This window comes from Protopterus annectens, chromosome 11.part0, assembly GCF_019279795.1.
Source record: "Protopterus annectens isolate FY-2018-M chromosome 11.part0, PAN1.0, whole genome shotgun sequence".
Classification (NCBI taxonomy): Eukaryota; Metazoa; Chordata; order Ceratodontiformes; family Protopteridae; genus Protopterus; species Protopterus annectens.
The window spans coordinates 21,090,562-21,115,837 of NC_056745.1; the positions used below are offsets into that span (position 1 = coordinate 21,090,562).

A 25,276-nucleotide genomic window follows, 5' to 3' on the forward strand; every position below is an offset into this window, starting at 1 on the left:
CATTACTACAGCTGTTTTACTTATGTGTGATTGTACATTACTACAGCTGTTTTACTTACGTGTGATTGTACATTACTACAGCTGTTTTACTTATATGTGATTGTACATTACTACAGCTGTTTTACTTATGTGTGATTGTACATTACTACAGCTGTTTTACTTATGTGTGATTGTACATTACTACAGCTGTTTTACTTGTGTGATTGTACATTACTACAGCTGTTTTACTTGTGTGATCATACATTGCTTGATGTGTGATCGTATATTGCTACAGCTATTTTACTTGTGTGATCATACATTACTAGAGCCGTTTTAATTATGTGTGATTGTACATTACTACAGCTGTTTTACTTATGTGTGATTGTACATCACTACAGCTGTTTTACTTGTGTGATTGTACATTACTACAGCTGTTTTACTTGTGTGTGATTGTACATTACTACAGCTGTTTTACTTATGTGTGATTGTACATTGCTTGATGTGTGATCGTACATTGCTACAGCTATTTTACTTGTGTGATCATACATTACTAGAGCCGTTTTACTTATGTGTGATTGTCATTACTACAGCTGTTTTACTTATGTGTGATTGTACATTACTACAGCTGTTTTACTTATGTGTGATTGTACATTACTACAGCTGTTTTACTTATGTGTGATTGTACATTACTACAGCTGTTTTACTTACGTGTGATTGTACATTACTACAGCTGTTTTACTTATGTGATTGTACATTACTACAGCTGTTTTACTTATGTGTGATTGTACATTACTACAGCTGTTTTACTTATGTGTGATTGTACATTACTATAGCTGTTTTACTTTTGTGATTGTACATTACTACAGCTGTTTTACTTATGTGTGATTGTACATTACTACAGCTGTTTTACTTATGTGTGATTGTACATTACTACAGCTGTTTTACTTATGTGTGATTGTACATTACTACAGCTGTTTTACTTATGTGTGATTGTACATTACTACAGCTGTTTTACTTGTGTGATTGTACATTACTACAGCTGTTTTACTTGTGTGATCATACATTGCTTGATGTGTGATCGTACATTGCTACAGCTATTTTACTTGTGTGATCATACATTACTAGAGCCGTTTTACTTATGTGTGATTGTACATTACTACAGCTGTTTTACTTATGTGTGATTGTACATTACTACAGCTGTTTTACTTATGTGTGATTGTACATTACTACAGCTGTTTTACTTATGTGTGATTGTACATTACTACAGCTGTTTTACTTATGTGTGATTGTACATTCCTACAGCTGTTTTACTTATGTGTGATTGTACATTACTACAGCTGTTTTACTTGTGTGATTGTACATTGCTTGATGTGTGATCGTACATTGCTACAGCTATTTTACTTGTGTGATCATACATTACTAGAGCCGTTTTACTTATGTGTGATTGTACATTACTACAGCTGTTTTACTTGTGTGATTGTACATTACTACAGCTGTTTTACTTATGTGTGATTGTATATTGCTTGATGTGTGATCGTACATTGCTACAGCTATTTTACTTGTGTGATCATACATTACTAGAGCCGTTTTACTTATGTGTGATTGTACATTACTACAGCTGTTTTACTTGTGTGATTGTACATTACTACAGCTGTTTTACTTATGTGTGATTGTACATTACTACAGCTGTTTTACTTATGTGTGATTGTACATTACTACAGCTGTTTTACTTATGTGTGATTGTACATTACTACAGCTGTTTTACTTGTGTGATTGTACATTACTACAGCTGTTTTACTTATGTGTGATTGTACATTACTACAGCTGTTTTACTTATGTGTGATTGTACATTACTACAGCTGTTTTACTTATGTGTGATTGCACATTACTACAGCTGTTTTACTTATGTGTGATTGTACATTACTACAGCTGTTTTACTTGTGTGATTGTACATTACTACAGCTGTTTTACTTATGTGTGATTGTACATTACTACAGCTGTTTTACTTGTGTGATTGTACATTACTACAGCTGTTTTACTTGTGTGATTGTACATTACTACAGCTGTTTTACTTGTGTGATCATACATTGCTTGATGTGTGATCGTACATTGCTACAGCTATTTTACTTGTGTGATCATACATTACTAGAGCCATTTTACTTATGTGTGATTGTACATTACTACAGCTGTTTTACTTGTGTGATTGTACATTACTACAGCTGTTTTACTTATGTGTGATTGTACATTACTACAGCTGTTTTACTTGTGTGATTGTACATTACTACAGCTGTTTTACTTATGTGTGATTGTACATTACTACAGCTGTTTTACTTATGTGTGATTGTACATTACTACAGCTGTTTTACTTATGTGTGATTGTACATTACTACAGCTGTTTTACTTGTGTGATTGTACATTACTACAGCTGTTTTACTTATGTGTGATTGTACATTACTACAGCTGTTTTACTTGTGTGATTGTACATTACTACAGCTGTTTTACTTATGTGTGATTGTACATTACTACAGCTGTTTTACTTATGTGTGATTGTATATTACTACAGCTGTTTTACTTATGTGTGATTGTACATTACTACAGCTGTTTTACTTGTGTGATCATACGTTGCTTGATGTGTGATCGTACATTGCTACAGCTATTTTACTTGTGTGATCATACATTACTAGAGCCGTTTTACTTATGTGTGATTGTACATTACTACATCTGTTTACATATGTGGGTCCTTTATAAGTAAGCTTCTGATTCAGGAACTTGCAGTTTGATCTTAAATGCTATAGCATGTTTTTGAGTAATATTTTAGTTACATTTCTCCTCTTTTCCTTTGTGCAGGATACAACATCCCAAAGGATGAACTGTTGCTACTAATTGGAAAACATGACAAACTTGTAGCTGAATCTTTGGAAGGAGCATACACCCTACCTCGTATGAGTGTGTGTGATGATCCCACTTGCAGTACGTAGATGGCTGGTATCTTCTCATTGTGTCTGTTCAATTTGCACACAAAACATTATTTAGATAGAAGTAAAAAACAATGTTTTTAACACAACAATCTTGCAAAACTTGTATAGTAATAAACAGAAAATTCTTGTTTTACATGCGCACACACACACACACACACACACACACACACACACACACACACACACACACACACACACACACACACACTGTAGACATTACCATGTAATGTCTGATATGGAGATCAGACGCAACCAGTGTAATGTCTGATATGGAGATCAGACGCAACCAGTGTAATGTCTGGTACACAGCATGGATTATGAATTGGTTTGAGTTTCGCTGCGACTGACAGTAAATTAAGGAACTGGTCAGAGACATGGGGTAGCAACTTCTAACCTCTTGTTATAATCATCATATATTTAAGATTTTGCAACTTCATTAACTGATATTTTAATAATTAGTTTGTATGTAAATGCCGAGACACTAATTATAGACCAGTTAGTCATGCTCCCATCTCCAAACGTTTATAAGATGGATTCTGTAGGGTACGCTGGTATAGTTCCTAGGGAATTTTCTTACATAGGGCACAATGATTGCCTTAATACAAAAGATGTTTTAAACTTGCTCTGTTACTTTACTGAGTCATTGCGAAGGTGAACAATGGAGAGACATTTGTACGTAGTGAATGAGAATGTCCAAAAGGCCTCTGATACTGCATCTTGTAGTAAGTTGAAAAAATGTAAGGACATTATTTTGGTTTTAAAAATGGATGTACAGATAGGAAACTAATTCAAAGCAGAGGTATTAGCCTTGGGGCTCTATGTGGGAAAGCATTTAAGTAGTATGAAGGAGCAGGGTTCTGTGCTGGGAACAATCCTTTGCAACAAGTTTGTGTTGGAGAACGCATAGGTGTAGAACTGTGAGGTTATCTTGTTTGCTGATAATACCAGGATTTTTGTAGTGGTAACAGAAGTAGATTTACCAGTGGATAGAGACTAGCAAGGTAGTTGCAGAGGCAGCAGCTTGATTTTACTTGTAATGTTTGATGGACGGAATGCAAGGAAAATATGCATCTTTGGAGTTTGGGGTTTTGGAGGACAGAGAGGAAAAGTTAATGGAGGGGCCATTAGCATCCCACTGTGAATCATGCAGTGGTTTATGAAAGGGGAGTGACAATGGCCAGAAGAATAACAGTGCCATAATTTGAGGATGGCAAGGAAGAAACTTGCACAATTGTCGTAATATGTGAACAGTGGAAGAAAAAAGAAGTTTCTGCGCTTTTACTATTTAAAAAATCCTTCATGTACAATTGAGACATAATTTCACCTTAAAGAATATTTTAATCCCCTGTAGCAATCTCTGTGTAGCAGAGTTCCAACCTTATTGATATACGCAGTTAGATCCTGTACCTACCAGACATCTAAAGCAGTTGAAGCAAATTTTTGAAATTCTAAATTGTTCTGTTTAACAGAAAACCAGCAGGATCAGTGAATATAAGCCTTCAGCTCTGAGCTATACCTCAAACAGTAAAGTGCATACTCCACATTGTATGTAAATCATCCCCCATCTGACTATCAACTTATTGTACTCTGAGACAAAAATATACAAAAGTTGATAAGAGAAACCATAGTAACCATTTTGTGAAACATCTGCTTGCTTTCAGTTCACACTCTTACTACTTTAAGAATTTCACAGTCTTTGTAATGTAGTTTAGCTGGCTGAGGGTGTGTTAATGCAACCACTATCACCTGTATCGGTAATAGTACTATAATGCGTGCATTTAACTCCAACATCCGGGGGCCATTATTGAGAAATTTTGCATTTGTCTTTTATTTGTTGAACTTTTGTTGTCAACAAAGCTGTCAGCTCCCTCATCAGAGGTACAACTATAGACTTCCAGTGTCTACTATTCATTTTTTGGCTAGTAGAAATAATAAAACATTTTGCATGTTGATTACAGTCTTTATCTTCTGTGGGAATTAAAATCATGTATTCCTAATACCTGCTTTGCAATTTGTTGGATTTCATGTTTAAATCTTTTCAAATTTGGGCAAAGCTAAATGGCATATACCCCTCCTCTGTCTGTCCTGTATTATATGTCCAGCAGTTAGTTTTGAACAACCTTTCCCATCGATTCTTTGTTGTAGTCATAGACGATCTTCTCATTACGGGTCACTCTGACTTGAACTAAGGACCTTCCCATCATTTAATCACCCTTGTGTCCTTAATTAAGTTTTTCACTTCTAGATCAAAATGTTTTGGCATTTTACACAATTTACTGTTTTAATTTTCCCTTCTATTAGTGAATGACTAAGTCACACATTTGGTGATAACTGGAATCTACCTTGTGCTTTCTGCCAGATTAGTACAGAATCACCATCTAATATCTGATACCAATACCTCACTGTGCCTTGGGAATGTGTGTGTCTCCAAAACAGGAATTTGCACCTGCTTATCCACCCTAGTGCCTCCTGCACAAACCCACACTGATCATTGTGAATCAAATCAGGCAGTATAGCTGACACCTATTTTCCCATTACATCGATAACCACCTTGTAATTATGTTTTAACACAGATGTGAGTCATGAGGAGGGTGGAAGAAGAGCATTCTTACACCCATTTGATATGACTGACATCACTGTCCCTCACCTGGGGTCTGATGGTCTATGACTTTCAGTTGTTTAATTTATTAGCTTTGCCAAAAGCTTACATACAGTTGCATCCAGTAGTTTCCATATCACTATATGTTTGCCATTAGTCCCTGGTGGCTTATTTGCTGTTTGTGACTTCAAAGCTTCTTTCACTTCCTCTTGAGATATGGGACAGATCAGATCCCTAGCCCTGGTACTATATTAACTTAGGTAAATTTGTCTTTTTAAGGACTTCTGCAATCCTTAGTAAATGCACTAGGTTCTCCTCTTCTGTATAGAAGGACATGTCAAAGTCCATTAACACCACAAGTATTTCAGCAGGTCCTTTGGGTATTCTGCTGGTAGTAGGAGCTTGAGTCTATATACTGGTCTTTTTTTTTAGTACTCTGGGTGTATTAAAATGAACACTTTTAAGAGCCACTGTGTGAAAATGTTTCTTGACATATTTAAGTTAGGTTCCTCATGTGGTAGCAGGTCCCCACACCTTAACTTCAGTCTTCTTATCTCATCCCACGCCAGTTTACACTTAGCTGTTTCTATTGCCCTTTGTTGTTTTGTACATTGGATAACTCTTTTCTTGAACTCACATTTGAATAAATCCCTATTCTTCCCATCTTTTACTGACAATCCCTGGAGGAGGGTCTGCAGGGTGTCTTTTACACAATTATTGAATCTTTCTTTTACTCCAAAGTAAATATGAGGGGAAAAACAACCCATTTTCTACCCTTCAGATAGAAGGCACATACTGCCAGTCTAATTCCATATCTTTGTAATTTCAGGTGTTTCGTATTATCAAGGTGAGTCTCCTGTAGTGCTGTCATCATGGGCATGTTAAGATGAGTCTCCTATAGTGCTGTCATCATGGCCATCTATGTTTTTATGGCCACCAATACCCTTTTCCTTTTTACTGGACTAGTACATCTGTTTACGTTTCACCTAAAAGTTGACAGTTTGCCCATCTTACTGTTATACATTTTCAAACAAACCTATCTGGATTGCCTTCAGCAACAGCCCTCACAAGTCCTTGCAGTTCTCAGTAACCTATAAATGGCCTGGCCTCAGATTTTATTAAATTCACAATTACTTTTCATGACTGGCCCCCAGACAGCCTACCAAATTTAATTTTATTGATTGTTCTGTAACATCCTTTAGCTCCCTCACCCACCTTAGCATGAAGTTAGTAGTTTGCATTAACTATTAATTATATTTCCAGATATTAAGTATCATTACATTGCAAGCAATTATGAGTAGTGGGGTGATAGGGTACCACTGCCACCGTTGTGAGCTCAAGGGGACAGGATGCCACCACTTATGTTGTCAGTCACTAGTAGGGTTTGAATTCCACCAGCTGAAGTGAAGGAAAAGCAGGAAAGTGTGCACAAGTCTATCTCAATAATAATTTGTAAGCTACAGTCTGTCCCCAAGAACATAAAAGGAATATGCACATCTCTCCTGGATATGAGCTTCCACAAATTGAACATTTGCCATTTACAGAGCTGGGTGTTTGGCCAAACACTCTCAGAACCTTCCACCATTCTCTCTTTGAACCAGTGTCGTCCAGTGTTCATTTTATCCATGAAACTGCCCTTCACACATGGTATTATTTACAGACACACACACACACACACACACACACACACACACACACACACACACACACACACACACACACACACACACACACACACACCTCCTAGTGAAAGCTGACAGACTCCTCCAGTTCCCCATAGTTTTCTTCCTGGCATGATAGTTCTACCACAAGTCTGAGTTAGGACCAGAGACCCCCGTTACATAGTTGCTCTAAATCAAGTCAAATAATGAAGTACACCAGTTAGCATTTTAATGGGAAATATGTGCCATAGAGTGTTTTAACAGTTTAAATGTTTACCCTCTTCTCAGATAATAAAGTTGATTTATTAAACAATACAGAAAATGGTGCAATTACAAAATAAAACACATATAGTTTGTTACACAAACAGAAATAAAAAAAGCAATAAAAATAGACAGGCTATATATAGAAAAAGCTAAGCTCCAGATAGCTGTTTCTTTGCTAAAACTTGCAACAGAAATATTATCCTTAATGGTTATAAATGAATAATTAGTACTTACAGACAGTTTTACGCAAACAAGACAGGGAGCTGGATTTGATAAACCCTACATGGTTCGGTCATGTCAATTATGTGCACATGGTAATGCTCAGATTTGTACTCAGTAAACGGCTCTAATGACGTTTAGAGCCATGCAACCCAGTAAACATCTTGGCATGCTAATTAGTTCATAAGCAGCTCAATTATATTGCTAATCAACCAGTCCAAGATGGAAGAGCTATTCAGAAAGTTATAATGGAATCCGGTGCATTCCATGTAGCCATCTGCCCTGTACTTCCAAAACCTTTTGGAATAAAGCCACAGAAACTGCACAGGAAATAGAGAATGTTAAGGGCTGCTGCTGCTCTTCTGCATGTGTATGTGCAGCAGGCTCAAGTGTCTAACGCTGCTGCTGCTCATCTGCATGTGTATGTGCAGCAGGCTCAAGTGTCTAACGCTGCTGCTGCTCATCTGCATGTGTATGTGCAGCAGGCTCAAGTGTCTAATGCTGCTGCTGCTCGTCTGCATGTGTATGTGCAGCAGGCTTAAGTGTCTAATACTGCTGCTGCTCGTCTGCATGTGTATGTGCAGCAGGCTCAAGTGTCTAATGCTGCTGCTGCTCGTCTGCATGTGTATGTGCAGCAGGCTCAAGTGTCTAATGCTGCTGCTGCTTGTCTGCATGTGTATGTGCAGCAGGCTCAAGTGTCTAATGCTGCTGCTGCTCGTCTGCATGTGTATGTGCAGCAGGCTCAAGTGTCTAATGCTGCTGCTGCTCGTCTGCATGTGTATGTGCAGCAGGCTCAAGTGTCTAATGCTGCTGCTGCTCGTCTGCATGTGTATGTGCAGCAGGCTCAAGTGTCTAATGCTGCTGCTGCTCTTCTGCATGTGTATGTGCAGCAGTCTCAAGTTTTCAATGCTTCTACTGCTCTTCTGCATGTGTATGTGCAGCAGGCTCAAGTGTCTAATGCTGCTGCTGCTCGTCTGCATGTGTATGTGCAGCAGGCTCAAGTGTCTAATGCTGCTGCTGCTCGTCTGCATGTGTATGTGCAGCAGGCTCAAGTGTCTAATGCTGCTGCTGCTCTTCTGCATGTGTATGTGCAGCAGGCTCAAGTGTCTAATGCTGCTGCTGCTGCTCGTCTGCATGTTTATGTGCAGCAGGCTCAAGTGTCTAATGCTGCTGCTGCTCTTCTGCATGTGTATGTGCAGCAGGCTCAAGTGTCTAATGCTGCTGCTGCTCTGCATGTGTATGTGCAGCAGGCTCAAGTGTCTAATGCTGCTGCTGCTGCTCTTCTGCATGTGTATGTGCAGCAGGCTCAAGTGTCTAATGCTGCTGCTGCTCGTCTGCATGTGTATGTGCAGCAGGCTCAAGTGTCTAATGCTGCTGCTGCTCTTCTGCATGTGTATGTGCAGCAGGCTCAAGTGTCTAATGCTGCTGCTGCTCGTCTGCATGTGTATGTGCAGCAGGCTCAAGTGTCTAATGCTGCTGCTGCTCGTCTGCATGTGTATGTGCAGCAGGCTCAAGTGTCTAATGCTGCTGCTGCTCGTCTGCATGTGTATGTGCAGCAGGCTCAAGTGTCTAATGCTGCTGCTCGTCTGCATGTGTATGTGCAGCAGGCTCAAGTGTCTAATGCTGCTGCTGCTCGTCTGCATGTGTATGTGCAGCAGGCTCAAGTGTCTAATGCTGCTGCTGATAGACCTAGGCCAAGAGGGAGAAGGGTATTTAGACCCTGTTTAACTTTCCATGGTCTGCATGAAGTGGACATAGAGTGCTACAGTGTGACTAGAGACACACTCCAGGAACTCTGAAATCTCTGTCATCTTCACCTGAGACCAAGGGCAAACTGAGGGGAACAATACTTGTGGAGACCAAGGGATGTGTAGCACTTAGAATTTTAACTGTAGAAACCTTTTAGAGACCCACAGAGGACATTCTGGGGTTATCACAGCCATCAGCATTCAGGATTCTACACCAAATCCTGAATGCTGTGCTACAGTATGGCAGTGACTGTATATATTTCCCCTCTCCCACTGAGGGCAGAGCTAAAGCTATGCAGAAGCTCTACCTTGTAGCACACTTCCCTGAAGTCTTGAGTGCAGTAGACTGCACCCACACTGAAATCAAATCACCACCCAGGGAACAGGAAAGGGTCTACTTCAACAGAAAGGGGTTCCACTCCAGTAACTGTTGGGTCATGTGTAATGCTAGAGGAATCATCCTGAATGTGTGTGCTGGCAACCCCAGCAGTTACCACAACTCCCACACCTGGTGGGAGACAGTTATGCACATCAGATTGTGCCATATCTAGTACTCTAACCATAGCCTTGGAGGCCATAGTGGAATGTACCCGTGCTTCCTTGATGGCCCTATACATACTTCACGTGACACTTAATAACATACCAGGATCAGGTGGAGGGCAGACAACAGGCCTTCTCCGAGCACCTCTACCAACCCTCTTGTGTGGCACCTCACCCACACTTTGTCTAATACCAGAGTCAGTGTTGTGTAGGTTGCCCTGGGACATCTGAGAAGTCTACGATCACGATTAGCCACATGTACAACCCCTCTTGCATTGGATGGAAAACACAGTACAGTTGTCTCCAATACCATGTGAAATTGCAAAAGCAAATAGTAACAGCATACTGTGCTGTAAGCATAAGCTTCCCATGTCACAAGTGTAAGGCAGTGCAAGAACTTCCTGTGCCTACAGTGAAGTATAAGCAGTGCATACAGATGAACACCCCTAGTTTTCTACTGACTATATAAATATATTCCTAATGTTAGAATGCAAATGTAGTAGAATAAGAGAAACATAATTTGGCAAAATGTATGTTTCTTTGCAGAAGAATCTGCTTCATAGAAATAGCAGTCACAATCTTCTCTCTCTCAAAATAATCTCCTCACCTTCAAGTACCCTAGCTACATGGTTACCATTTAGTGTAGATCCAGCACTCTGAAGATGCAAATGAGGAGTGAACTCATTAGAATTGCTGAATACCAAACTTTTGACTTTGTGTAGCAGATGTAAACATTGTATAGCCTCTACACTATTGTTAGGTGCTAATGGCTTGCAACTGTGAATGATTACTGTGACTGAAGCAAAACAGAGTAATGTACAGACACCTTTCACTGAATTGAGTATGTCAGTGAGGATACACTTTGTGGAACTAACTGCAGAGTGCATTTGAGCAAAACCAAGCACCCCACATGTATATTTCTTTGGCATAACAGCACTGGTTTTCAGCCTTTGCTAAAAAGGGTTGTTCACTGTGATGTATTTTATCACACCTTGAAAGAAAAATGAGAGCATATGCACTAGAGATTGCGTGTCAGATAGTAAAGCAGAGATAAGGGAAGGATTCCCAGTACACAAAGTGAAGGCAGAGCTGCAGTTTTGCAAACATATTCATAAATATTGTGTGATCTCTTGTTCCACTAAATGTTATCTATGCATGTACAATCTACTGAGAATGTCCAACTGTATGAACTGTTTAATGCTGGATATTTGAAATGTGAAGTGCTTCTGTGCACCTTATGTGATTTATATTACAAAGCTGTATCTGTGGCAAAGACAGATAACTCACAACAACTGTGTTGTAGAAGTGCAGTACTCTGGTACTAATCCAGAGCTGTCTAATTTTTTAACCTTTGTTTTCCTTTTTACCTTTGATTTATTTATTTATTGTTTTGCCTTTACCACATGTGTGGCACGCAGCATAGCACAAACATGGTTCACTGCTTAAGAAAAAGTGAAAAAATTAATTTCATTCACCTTCTAAAGCACAAACATGCTTAGCAGCATTGCACAGCAGGCAGCACCCATTTATAACTAAAACAGAATGTATAGTGAGGTATGTATCATAACTCTAAAAACTCTATTACTAAAGTTATGCAGGTCTATCTGTTTCCAATATGTTGTCAGGTATTAGATGTTCTTCATGTTTCACTGTTGCAGTCATTACATTTGGGTAATCTGCTGGCAGGTTGCCCTCAGTCGGCCTGATTAACAAAGTCTTGGGTCCTACGTCGGTTGCTGTCCCTTCTTCCATGACGTCAGGTCGTCAGGGGTATAAAGCATGCAGCCGACACCATTACATCATTTTTTCTTGTCGTGCGGTACCCAAAGCAGAAGCAGTTTGCAAGTGCCGGTCGGCCGACTCCTGAAATTTTCGTTTTTGAGTTTCAGATCCAAAGTCTTCAACTAAAAAGCTAAGTACCCCATTGGAGAAACTTTTTCTTGCTCATAAAAGTTAATAATTGTATTACTTGTGGAAAGCAAATACCTCATAAGGATTTTTATTTGTACTGTATTCCTTGCCTAGGCCCTGACCACAACGTACCTTGTTGTCGGTTTTGTGCTTTATTTAATCAGTGCACTATCAAACGTCGGTACATTTTTGCTTCTAAATACTTTGGCTCACGCTTTAATTATCCAGAAATGTCATCGGTTAGCAATCCAACTACCGGAATACCTAAAAAAATGCAAAGAAAAAGACAGAGACAGGCTGTTGAGGTCCAAAACTGCCGACGATGCTTCTCCTAAGCCAGTCACCAGTTCGCTGGTACTCGGTGAGGCGTTTTCGCAGCCCCAGATACCCGCTACTTCTGATTCGCAGGCCTCTACTGAGACCCATTCGGAGTCCGGTATGCCGCAAGATACTTCAGTTATGGAACCCACGGATGTCTCTACCTTGGATAGGTCCAGAGCCGCTGTGCAGGCACGGCTTCTGAGGGTGTTTTCAGGCCTACAGATTTGTATATTGGACCGACGCCATCTTCATAACTAAGGCCAAAATCTCGACCTATGCCTAAAAAAACAATGCCTGGGCCACGTGTGCAGGCCTCTATGCCTAAAAACGATGCCTGGGCCATGTGTGTAGGCCCCTATGCCCAAAAACAAATGATCAAAATGGCTGAAGATTTAATTACTCTGATCAGGGGTAGCCACACCCCCCTTCTAAGAGGCCTAGGCAAGACATTGATTATGAATCTTCTGAACAGGATTCTATTTCTTCTGACTCTTCTAATGAACAGGAATTGTCTATACCTACTTATGAGGACTCTGATGTGGAGGATTTCATTCCTTGTGCTTCTCCCCCTGAGGATTTTTGTTTTGGGGAAACTTTACATACCCTAAGGGAACATTTCCACTGGGAAAGTCAGGAGTTTTCTGAATCTAAAAAGAGATTTAGGGATTTTCTTCTTCTCCCTCAGAATAGGCCTTTTTCTATACCTCCTGTTCTAGACATTGTTGATGATGTTTTTTCAGAATCTAGTATAGCTCCTGATTCTCTGCCTCCAGCTCCTTCTAAGCCAGGCAGATACTACAGGGTTCCTGACTCCCATAAATTCCTTTTCAAAAATCATGTTGCAGATCCTGAAACCATTTCTCAGGGTCCCAAGGGCATTAAGGCTTCTACTGCTAAATTCCTACCCCTTCTGATAGAGATTCCAGGGCGTTGGATAGATGGGGTAGGAAGGTTTACACTTCTGCAACCTTGGCAATCGGGGCGTTAAACTGTCAATTTCATATGCTAAAATATCAACAGCATATCATGGGACTGCTAAAACAGAAATGATGTTGATTTCTGATTGTGTGGAAAATAAAGATTAACAGGATTTATTGCATTCAGCTGAACAAGTTGGGAAACATACTTTGCAATGTGGTTTTGATTCTTTGGAGGCCTCTTGCAGGGCTGCTGTAACTGGGTTTGTGCTAAGAAGGCATGCTTGGCTCAAAGAACAAAATCTGCCTGATCGTGTAAGTTTTAGATGCTCCTTTACAACAGGACCGTCTCTTTGGTAATAAGGCTGAAGAAGTTCTAAAAAAGATGGAAGATGAAGCTAAATCTATGCAAACTGTGAAAGATTTCTTACAAGTGCAACCTCCAAGATTTAGTAGGCACTGGCCTACTAAGAACTGGTCCTTTCCAGTCCCTTCAAGAGCCACTCAAGCCAAACCCAGACATTCCAAAAGCTCCAGGTTTCAGTCCCAAGGGACTTTTAGAACAAAACAATGGGGTGCCTCCTCTTCCAAATCTGAAAACAACAAGACACCTCTCTATGGTAAGCAGTCTCAATGACTTCCCTTTACACTTACCAAGCACTTATCTTTTAGCCGCCCCTTTGGGGGGAAAACTGGCTCTTCATACAAGAAACTGGCAACTTATAACCCAGGACAAATGGGTTTTAAATATAGTATCCCAGAGATACAGATTTCATTTCCACACATTGCCAATTCCAAACGGATGGCCAGACCTGCCCCCAAATCAGTGGGCAGAAGCCCATAAACAAGTACTTTCCCTCATGAGCATGAGGGCTATTCAGCCAGTACCAGAAGATGAAAAGGGACAAGGTTTAAGACTTTTCCTGGTACCCAGAAAAGACAAATCATGGCGTCCAATTCTGGACTTGTCTACTCTAAACACCTTTCTAGACATTCCAAAATTCAAGATGCTGACTCTTCAACAGTTACTTCATATGCTAGGCAAAGATGCCTGGTTGGCAACTCTAGATTTAAAAGAGGCTTACTTGCATATCCCAATCAGGGAATCTTGCAGAAGATACCTCCGCTTCAAAGCAGGCTACTTGCATTACCAGTTCTCTACACTGCCCTTTGGCTTATCTACTGCGCCCAGGGTCTTTACAAAGTGCCTGGCACCAGTGATTGCATTTTGCAGGCAAAGAAACTTTCAAATATATCCATACCTGGACGATTGTCTAATTCAGGCAGAAAACAGGGACATTCTTCTAAAACATCTGGCGTTTGTAAAAAGGGTTCTAACTTGTCTAGGGTACACTATATAAACGAAAAGAAATCACAACTGGTACCCTCTCAAAAAATTACATTCCTGGGTGCAGGCTTGAATACAACTGCCCAGATGGCTTTCCTTATGCCAGAAAAGCAAATTCATTTGGTGACTTACTTCAAACAGGTGGCCACAAAAACCCTGCTATCTGCTAGACAAATACTGCAAGCCTTGGGGTTCATGGCCTCCTGCATTCTTCTAATTCCATATGCAAGACTGCATATGAGGAAACTTCAGTGGTACTTAAAAAGTTTATGGAGTCAGCATTGTCACAGCCTGGAAACAATGATTCCTATCATACCTTGCCTGCACCTAGAGTTCCTATGGTGGGCAGAGGCCTGCCACCAGAACAAGGGACTGCCATTCACACCACCCCCTGCCACCCAAACCCTAACTACAGATGCATCAGACTATGCTTGGGTGCACATCTGGCAGGGAAGTGCATTCAGGGCAAATGGAGCCCAAATCAAATGCACCTTCATATCAATCAAAAAGAAATGCTAGCCATACAGAATGCACTGGCAGCTTTCAAGGACTACCTTTATCCACGACAATTAATGATAAAGACAGACAACACCACGGTTATGTGGTACATAAACAAGCAGGGGGGTACACACTCCTACCCCCTTTGCAGACTAACCATGGCATTGTGGAAAACAGCCTTGACCTATCAAGTACAACTACAAGCTCAATTCTTGAAGGAAAGCTGAATAATCTGGCAGACGAACTAAGCAGAAATCTCATGGATCCACACAAATGAAGACTCGAACCACGGATTTTCAACATTTTGACATGCAAATGGGGGAGCCCAGACATAGATCTTTTTGCCTCACCTCAGAACTATCAGTTGGACAAATTTTGCACAAGAACTCATCACAAAAAAAGTCTGGAAAGTGGATGCTCCATCCTTCAGCTGGAAAAAACTATCAGTCTATGCCTTTCCCCCTCTGCCTCTGCTCTCCAAAGTTCTACTAAAAGTCAAACAGGGTAAACCAAAAATGATTTTGATTGCTCCAGATTGGCCCCGCCAACACTGGTACCCACTCCTGCGCAATGGGTCACACCTTCCACCGTGGCACCTGCCTCAGACACCTTACTTATTGTCTCAGCAGAACAACCAAATTCTGCACACTCCGCTCCAAACTTTGTATCTTGCAGCATGGCTAATCACCTAAATTCACCCTTAGCATCCCTCAGCAAATCTGTGATGGATGTCATTTTGGAGGCGAGAAGGCCTAGTACTAGAAAATCTTATGCTGACAAATGGAAAAGATTCTGTGCCTGGAATCAATCTCAAGGGATAAGCACAGCAGTGCCCAACATTCCTCAGATTTTACAATACTTAACCGAGATGCTTCACAAGGGCCTGTCCTTCTCTTCCATAAAAATCCATGCCTCGGCCATTTTAGCTCATTACAACACAGAACCTCCCCTCTTCTCTCATCCTCTGCTAAAGCAGTATCTCAGAGGGGCCAAAAACTTAAGACCACCCAGGAGAACTCCAACCCCTGCCTGGGACCTCAATTTTGTATTGGAAAAGCTCACTCTCCCTCCTTTCGAGCCAGCTGCTACTGCAGACTTAAAATTTCTCTCCTGGAAAACAGCATTCCTTTTAGCAGTCACTTCAGCTAGAAGGATTTCTGAATTACAGGCTCTTATGGCAGTGGAGCCTTTCATCATTTTTCATGCGGACAGGGTATCTCTCAGGACCAATCCGTCCTTCATGCCTAAGGTGGTATCCAGTGTGGCTCTTAATCAGACCATTCATTTGCCAACTTTCTTTCCCAATCCGCAGAACAAGGGGGAGTGGATTCTGCATTCACTGGATGTACACAGACAACTTAGATTTTACTTAAACAGGACAAAATCTCAAAGAAAATCTGAACACCTGCTGGTGGCATTTGCTGCAGGGGTAGAGGGAAAGGCTATTTCAAAGCAAACCATTTCCAAATGGTTAAGCCATTGTATTCGTTTCTGCTATATGCGCCATGGGAAAACTATCCCCTAGGGGATCAGATCCCATTCCACCAGGGCTGCATCTACCTCTACAGCCTTTCTCAGAGGTGTTCCTACCAGGGACATTCTAGAAGCTGCTACCTGGAGCTCGGTTCATACGTTCACCAAGCATTACTATTTACCACTTTTCTCTAAATCCAGAGCTGGCTTTGCCACTGCTGTCCTGCAGGGCCTTATAGCTGCTCCTACTGCTGTATAATTCCCTCCACCCAACCATAGCTTTGGGAATCTACCCAAATGTAATGACTGCAACAGTGAAACATAAAGAACATAGAACAGTTGTGTACACTTACCATAAATGGCTTATCTACTGCGCCCAGGGTCTTCACAAAATGCCTGGCACCAGTAATTGCATACTGCAGACAAAGAGGAATTCAAATATACCCATACCTGGACGACTGCCTTATTCAAGCAGAAAGCAAGGACATTCCTTTAAAGCATCTGGCATTTGTCAAACACCTTCTAAGTTGCCTAGGGTACACAGCAAATGAAAAGAAATCAAAACTAGTGCCCTCACAAAACATAATATTCTTGGGTGCCAGCTTGAATACAACAGCCCAGATGGCTTATCTCACGCCAGACAAGCAACAACAGCTGACTCAATATTTCAAAATAATGGCAACAAAGACCCAACTCCCTGCAAGAAAAATTCTGCAGGCCTTGGGATTCATGGCATCTTGCATACTACTAATACCATTTGCAAAACTGCATATGAGGAAATTACAATGGTACCTGAAAAGCATATGGACTCAGCACAGCCACAGCTTGGAAACAATGATACCACTCATTCCCTGCCTTCAACAGGAGTTTCTATGGTGGGCAGAGGCATGTCACCTCAACAAGGGTCAGCCTTTCACCTTACCCACAGCCAGGCAAACTATGACAACAGATGCATCAGTCTATGCCTGGGGAGCACACATGGCAGGACAGTGCATTCAGGGCAAATGGACTACAGATCAAAGGCATCTGCATATCAATCAAAAAGAAATGCTAGCAGTACAGAATGCCCTAACAGCTTTCAAGGACCTCTTGCACCCAGGACAACTAATAATAAAGACTGACAATACCACAGTAATGTGGTACATAAACAAGCAAGGGGGCACACATTCCTACCCTCTATGCAGGCAAGCAATGACCTTGTGGAACATGGCACTGTCTTACCAGGTTCAATTACAAGCACAATTCCTGCCAGGAAAGAAAAACACATTGGCAGACGACCTAAGCAGAAACATCATGGATCCACACGAGTGGAAACTAGATCCACAAGTATTTGCAATGATAGCTCAAAAATGGGGACGCCCAGACATAGATCTGTTTGCCAGCCTCCAAAACTACCAACTTCAAAAATTTTGCACAAGGACATTCCATCCACAAGTTTGGAAAGTGGACGCCCTCTCATTCAGTTGGAAAACATTAACAGTGTATGCCTTTCCTCCACTGCCTCTTCTAGCAAAGGTACTGCTGAAAGTCAGATTAGAGAGGCCACAAATGATACTCATTGCACCAGACTGGCCACACCAGCATTGGTATCCAATTCTAAGGAACATGGCCCACGGCCCACCATGGATTTTACCACAAATTCCTCACCTGCTCACCCAGCGAGACAATCAGATTCTACACAGCCAGCTCAAGACTTTAAACCTGGCTGCATGGCAAATTACCTAAACAACCAGCCAAAACATCTATCCAAAGCTGTTATGGATGTCATTCTGGAGGCCAGGAGGCCCAGCACCAGGAAAACCTATTCAGACAAATGGAAAAGATTTTGCAAAGGCCAAAATCCCCTTGATCCAAACATTCCTCAGATTCTACAATATTTAACTGAGATGTTGCACAAAGGACTTTCCTTTTCATCTGTTAAGATCCACGCCTCAGCAATTTCAGCTCATTACAACACGGATCCTCCTTTATTCTCACATCCACTCCTAAGACAGTACCTCAGAGGGGCTAAGAACATAAGACCACCCAGGAGAGCACCAACACCTACTTGGGATCTCAACTTTGTTCTGGAAAAGCTTACACTGCCGCCCTTTGAACCAGCTTTTTCAGCTGATTTAAAATTTCTTTCATGGAAAACTGCCCTGCTACTAGCAATAACCTCAGCTAGAAGAGTCTCAGAGCTACAGGCACTAATGGCAGTGGAGCCTTTCCTCATTTTTCATCAAGACAAAATCTCTCTACGAACTAACCCCTCCTTTATGCCAAAGGTGGTATCCAGTGTGGCCCTAACCCAAACATTCATTTGCCCACCTTTTTCCCAAATCCCCAGAACAAAGGAGAAAGACTCCTGCACTCTTTGGACATTCACAGGCAATTACGTTACTACTTGGATAAAACTAAGGCTTTCAGAAAATCTGACCAGCTCTTTGTAGCCTATGCTGCAGGATCACAAGGAAAAGCTATCTCAAAACAGACCATTTCTAAATGGATAGGACATTGCATACGTTTCTGCTACATGCATCATGGGAAACCGGTACCTGCTAACATTAGGTCCCACTCCACCAGGGCTACAGCTACATCAGCAGCCTATCTCAGGGGAGTGCCAACCAAGGATATTCTGGAAGCTGCAACCTGGAGTTCAGTGCACACCTTCACCAAACACTATCACTTACCTCTATATTCTAAGACTAGAGCTGGTTTTGCCACTGCAGTTTTGCAGGGCCTACTAGCTTCTCCTAACCCTGTTTAACTCCACCACCCATCCTTAGCTTTGGGATTCAACCCAAGTGTGATGACTGCAGCAGGGTAACACGATGAACATAGTACAGTTTTGTACCTACCATAAATGTAGATGTTCGAGTGTTCACCCTGCTGCAGTCCAGGTTACCCTCCCTCCATCCCCTCTGAACTAGCTGAACTTATCTATACCACTCTATCCTATACAACCTCTGTGGTGTATTTGCTTGTGCCTGAAGGTATTGTTTTACAGTTGAACTGCAGTAACATTGGCTTTAATGCCAAGTTTTTAACATACTCCGTAGTATCTTTGAAAACATGTATTGAATATGGATATATTCCAAGGATTACTTGTAACAACTCACAATGACTGCGGTGGTGGTGCTGCAGTAGCATTGTCACCTCACAGTAAGACGTTGTCCTGTTCGATTCTCAGCTAGAGCGTCTTCTGTGTGGAGACATGCGTGAATGGGCGTACCTTCGTTGAAGTTTGTGCGTCAGGGCTGGCAACTTGGCACGTAAAAATCTATTGCCAATCATTAGTGGACCGAAGTTCTGCTGTGGCGACCCCTAACCGGGATAAGCCGAAAGACACAACAACAACTTGTAACAATTCACAATCATTTGGGGAGCGTGAAAGCTCTGTAGCTACAATAATCAATGGCTATTTCTTTTAATAAAGAATGAATGTGACATGTTATGGTTCTAATCATCTCCTTCCTTTTTTGTTTCATCGCACCCCTTATCTCTCTCTCTCTTTATTTATTTATGGGGTTTTTTTGGGGGGGGTTGCCTGGAATCACACCATTCTGATGTCATGCCTTTCTACCAGCAAAACAAATGCACTCAGCACAGGGAGGTGGGCCAACTACTGCAGCTTGGCCTGCCAACCCTCCACTGGCTGCAACAGCACCTTTGGAATGCAGCCTGGTGACACTGCCTCTGTGAAGGCTGCCAGTCTAGCCAGATAGAATTTTGGAGATAATTCTGTTATCTGTAAATATTAATGTGAACCACAGGCTTGTTGTCTTAAATGGAAAAAACTGCTGTTAGATGTGGAACTGGAAAAAATGTAATAACAGTGCTCTCTGCTGACCACGTAAAACATGTTGTGACCCTTTGACCTAAAGTCAGCTCTGGCCTGTCTAGATGAAGACATTATTTCTATTGTTTTAACCAAGAGTTAAATTGCTAGATTTAAACATGCAAATGTATTTTTATTGCTCTGCTTCCTGACCAGCTGCAAGATGTTAAGAATGTAAATGTATTTTCTGTTAGCCTGTGAACCCAGGGAAGTGTGAAGAATGATGTAATGGGAATCAGGAATGTGATTTTAAAAACAGAGAGAATCAGAGGGCATTATGTATTTTTGTCTTGACCATCCAACTCATCAGCACTCTGCCTGTGTTCTATATGTAAGTTATTTTTAGAAGTGTGTTTTCTCTTAGAAATAGCTAGAAACTAGAAAGTTTAGACTGTTTTTCTGTGATGTCAGAACTGTACTACTGAATTATTTTAAGTATTTCTCTGTGATCTCTGAACTCTTCACTAGGACTGTGTAGCAAAAAGTATTGTCTTGTGTTTTTTAATTATTTATTATTAAATATTTTTAAACCCATTTAACTGTGGCTGTTTTGTGTAGAGAGTACTTGCATGCCTTTGGTAAAATTGTACAAAGCCACTCTTACAGCTTTAGCCCTTGGCGATACTACCAATTGGATAATAATATGCACAGTAATAATTGGACACCCTTTTAAGGGCCTTTGAGTAGCTGATAAATATTAGCTGGGTGGTGGCCAGTGGTACAGTATAGTCTGGGTAAAGGGCACAGCTGGAGAACCTGTGCCAGCCTTTCCCAGAAGTATCTGTGCGGTTGTGTAAACTCTTTATCTCAAAATGTGTGTCAGCTACTTGGGCAGGGACATGAAGCACTGGTTGGACAGAGAGGGTGCTGGAGATTTTAGCTTGCCCAGCTGGCTGAGATCTGAACCCTATAGCTGTGCTAGTGGGGAGTCTTACTGGGGACCTGGAGAGCAAGAGTGACCAGCCCCGGACTGACTATGATCTCTGTGTGCTCTTAAGGGAAATTGCACTTTACTGTGTGCATTTGTTATCCTTTCCTCCTATATGAGACGCCCCTCACTGGTGTTAGTGGTGAAGATTGAGGCTTCTCGATTGCTGGGCCAGGGCACGGGCGTCTCATATTAATTGTTTGGCAGTGGTGGGATATCCACATCACATATTAATTAGCTGGCAAATACTAATTGGCTTGTAGTGGTGTGGGTAGAGTGAATTCCTGTAGCTTTTGTACAGTGAGCTTTGAAGGTGTTTTGTACTCAATCAGCCACGCAGTGAATACTCAGAGTTCAGATCGCAGTTGTTTTATTTCTTTTGTTAGTTTAGTTAGTCAGGGTACGCAGGCAGCCTGTCAGCAGAGGAGTATGGAAAGCTGACAGGGAGCCAGCTGGCGGAGATGTGCCAGGCTAGGGGACTGGTGCATGGAAACCTGACTAAGGCAGACCTGATTGCAGCCTTGGTTACAGCTGCATCAGAAAACAGCAACCAGGAGGACAATCAGACTGGCAGTGGAGATATAATACCCTCGGAGAATGGACAGCTCAACCTTTCTGCAGAGAACTTAAAAATCCATCTGGAGCTAAAGAGACTTGAGTTGGAGGCCAGGGGAGTGCAAACAGAAGCAACTGAGAGACTGAGACATCTAGAGAGTAAGGACAATGAGAAGCTACGATGTTTGCAGGCTGAGGAGAATGAGAAACTGCTATGCCTGGAAGCTGAGGAAAAGGAGAGGCAGCATGAGAAGGAGATGCTGACTGTTCGCCAGAGTCATGGAGGTAATGGGGAAGGAGTAACTGGACCCCAGAAGCACAACAGGTCAGTAAATTTCTTCTGCACTTTAAAGAGGGGGATCATTTTGATAGGTTCATTCGTATGTTTGAGAGGGCATACAAACAGTATAGTGTTGACCAAAGGCTCTTTGTACGGTTCCTGACCCCCTTACTCCATGGTAAAGCTGTAACTGTTTTGTCAAAAATGTCTGATGATGCATGTTTTGATTATACTGCTGTTAAAAAGCATTTGTTAGAATTGTTTAAGCTAACACCTAAAAGGTATAGGAAAAAGTTTTGTGAGCATAGAGCAAGGCAGATGAAAGTGTGTGTGAATATGTTGCTGAACTGAGCACTTATTTCCATAGGTGGGTGAGTGGATGTCAGGTCACCACTTTTGAAGGGCTGGCAGACCTTTTGGTGAGGGAACAAACCCTTAGCTCTTTACCTGAGGACATGAGGATCTGATTAGCTGATAGACAATGTGCTACTTCAGATGAGTTGGGGAAGAAGGGAGGACCTATACCTGGCATATGCAGGGCAGCCCTGCACAGGAAAGGGACCCCCAGTACTGCTCATGGGTCTAAAGGAACCCAGGGTGAGCAGCACAGACTGCCCCAACAGAATCTGCCAGTAGCAGGAGAAGCCACTAGTCCAGGTACACGTCTAGGAGCTAGGGTTAAATGTTTTGAATGCAACCAGTGGGGTCATGTGGCATACAGTCCACGGAGGCAAGATGGGGAACAAAAGGTGAGGGAGCCAGTAAGTGGAAAAGACAAAATGCCAATAGTAGGTTGACTTGAGACAAGTGGTACTAAACTACCATCCTGCAGATGTACTGAGAGGGAAGGATTTGGATGAGGCAGTACCATGTGCTCATGCAGTGACACAAGGTCAGGCTAGGAGACAAGCATGTGGGTCTGGTAGCCTGGGGGAGACCCAGACAGACTACATACGTGCAGCTAGGACTGGTGAGGTGGTTACTTTGGGGGGAGCTACTCTGTAGCAGCAAGACTGAATGTACTGATGTTCCCTTGGACAGAGTGACTGCAAAGGTAGAGATGAGTAGTAGTACCCAGGCTGACAGTGAGGCACCACTGTCAGAGGATACCAGACTTCCTGTGGAAGGGGAGCTGGGAAGGGTTACAAGGAGAGAGTTGAGACAGGCTCAGCTCTCAGACACTACATTGCAAGGCCTGAATCAGGTAGCTAGGGAGGCACCTGATTCTCAAGGAAAGGGGGAATCTATATACTGGAACAAAGGGTTACTATACAGAGAGTGGAACCCTGAGGGAGGGTTAGATGGTGAGAGAGTACAGCAGTTGGTAGTGTCTAGAGCCTACCATCTGGCGCTTCTAGCCATAGCCCATGATATTCCCTTTGCAGGTCATATGGGCATAAAATGTACAAAGAGGCATATTATACAGAACTTCTATTGGCCTGGAATTTACAGAGGTGTAACAGGGTACTGCAGGACTTGTGAGCAGTACCAAAAGGTAGGCAAGGCAGGAGACAAGGTGAGAGCTCCTTTGATGCCTTTGCCTGTGATTTGAGGAGCCATTTCAGAGGGTAGCTATGGATAATGTGTGTCCTCTGAGTACCCAATGTTCCACAGGGAAAAAGTATATCCTAGTGGTAGTGAATTATGCTACACGATACCCTGAAGCAGTGACTTTGTCCTCCATTGAGGCAGAGAAGGTGGTAAATGCTCTGTTAGAGATTTCCAGCGTTTCCCAAAAGTAATACTGACTGACAGAGGTGCCAGTTTCATTTCAGACCTGCTGGCTTGTCTGTGGAAGTTCTGTGGAGTGAAGCATATGAAGACCAACCCTACCATCCCCAGACTAATGGTCTTGTTGAGAGGTTAAACTCTACAATCAAGTCCATGCTACGGGCATTTGCAGATCAGTTTAAGAGGGAGTGGGATAAATATTTGCCCCATCTGTTGTTTTCTTACAGAGAGGTTCCCCAGGAATCCACAGTTTTTTCATCCTTTGAGTTGTATGGGCATAGGGTAAGGGGACCTCTAGATTTAATTTGAGATGAGTGGGAAGGTGAGTGCGAGTCTTACAAGGATTCTGTTGTGGCATACTTCCTAAACCTCAGGACAAGGCTCTGGGAACTCGTGAGCTTGGCCCAGGAGAACCTGGCAGAAGCCCAACAACAGAAAAGGTGTGGTATGACAGGAATGCTCGAGCTAGAGAGTATGCTGTGGGGCAGCAATTAATGGTTCTCATTCCTGTCCAACACAACAAGCTGCAAGCAGCTTGGGAGGGACCCTACAAGGTGGTAAGAAGGTAAGTGATGTTAACTACATGGTGGAACTGCTAGGCAGAAGGCAGGGGCACAAATTGTACCATGTTAACATGATGAAACCCTACCATGATAGGGATGCCCTTGTGCTGAGCATTTGCAGTGAATTGCTGGAGGAGTCTGAGGGAGATCTGGGGACTGATCTCCTCAGTGAGGCTCAGGCTGACACCTCAGTGGAAGGGATAGCAATGTCCCAGCAGCTATCTCCTACCCAGGTTCAGGAAATCCGAGCAGTATTGCAGGAATTTGGGGACATGTTCACTGGGAAACCAGGGTGCACCAACCTGGGGCAGCACCAGGTGGATACAGGACCCCAAAGGCCTATTGGGCAGGCCCCTTACAGAGTGCTTGAGAAAGTCAAACAGATTCTGAGGAAGGAGGTACAGGAGATGTTGGAACTAGGGGTGATCCAAAAGTCCAACAGTCCCTGGGCCTCCCCAGTGGTGCTTGCGCCAAAGGATGGCAGCACCAGGTTCTGTGTGGATTACAGGAAATTAAATAGTCACACAGAGTCGGATGCTTACCCCATGCCTAAGACAGATGAGGCCCTAGAGCAGTTGGGTAGGGCTAAGTATCTTACAACCATTGATCTTACCAAGGGTTACTGGCAGGTGCCCTTGACTCCCAATGCTAGAGAGACATCAGCCTTTGTGACTCCTTTTGGCTTGTATGAGTTTACAAAGATGTCATTTGGGATAAAGAATGTGCCAATGACTTTCCAGAGGCTGGTAGATCATATCCTAGCAGGAGGGTTTGCCTTTGCTTACCTACATGATATTGCCATCTACAGCCATTCCTGACCAGAGCACCTTCAACATGCCAGGGAGGTGCTGGGCAGACTACAGAGGGCAGGGTTGATCATTAAGTTGAGCAAATGTCAGGTGGGGATGGCAGAGGTCTCCTACCTAGGACATAGAGTGGGGAG

The 25,276-nt window shown here is 42.3% G+C and overlaps 1 protein-coding gene across 1 annotated transcript in view; it reads left to right on the plus strand.

Moving 5' to 3' along the window:
* Positions 1 to 25,276, plus strand: part of LOC122814886 (zinc finger protein 260-like) — a 153,479-nt gene that overhangs the window by 74,168 nt on the left and 54,035 nt on the right. Inside the window, exon 5 of the mRNA XM_044087156.1 lies at positions 2,827 to 2,949. Within this exon, the coding sequence (XP_043943091.1) occupies positions 2,827 to 2,949 (123 nt within the window). The remainder of the gene's footprint in view (positions 1 to 2,826; positions 2,950 to 25,276) is intronic.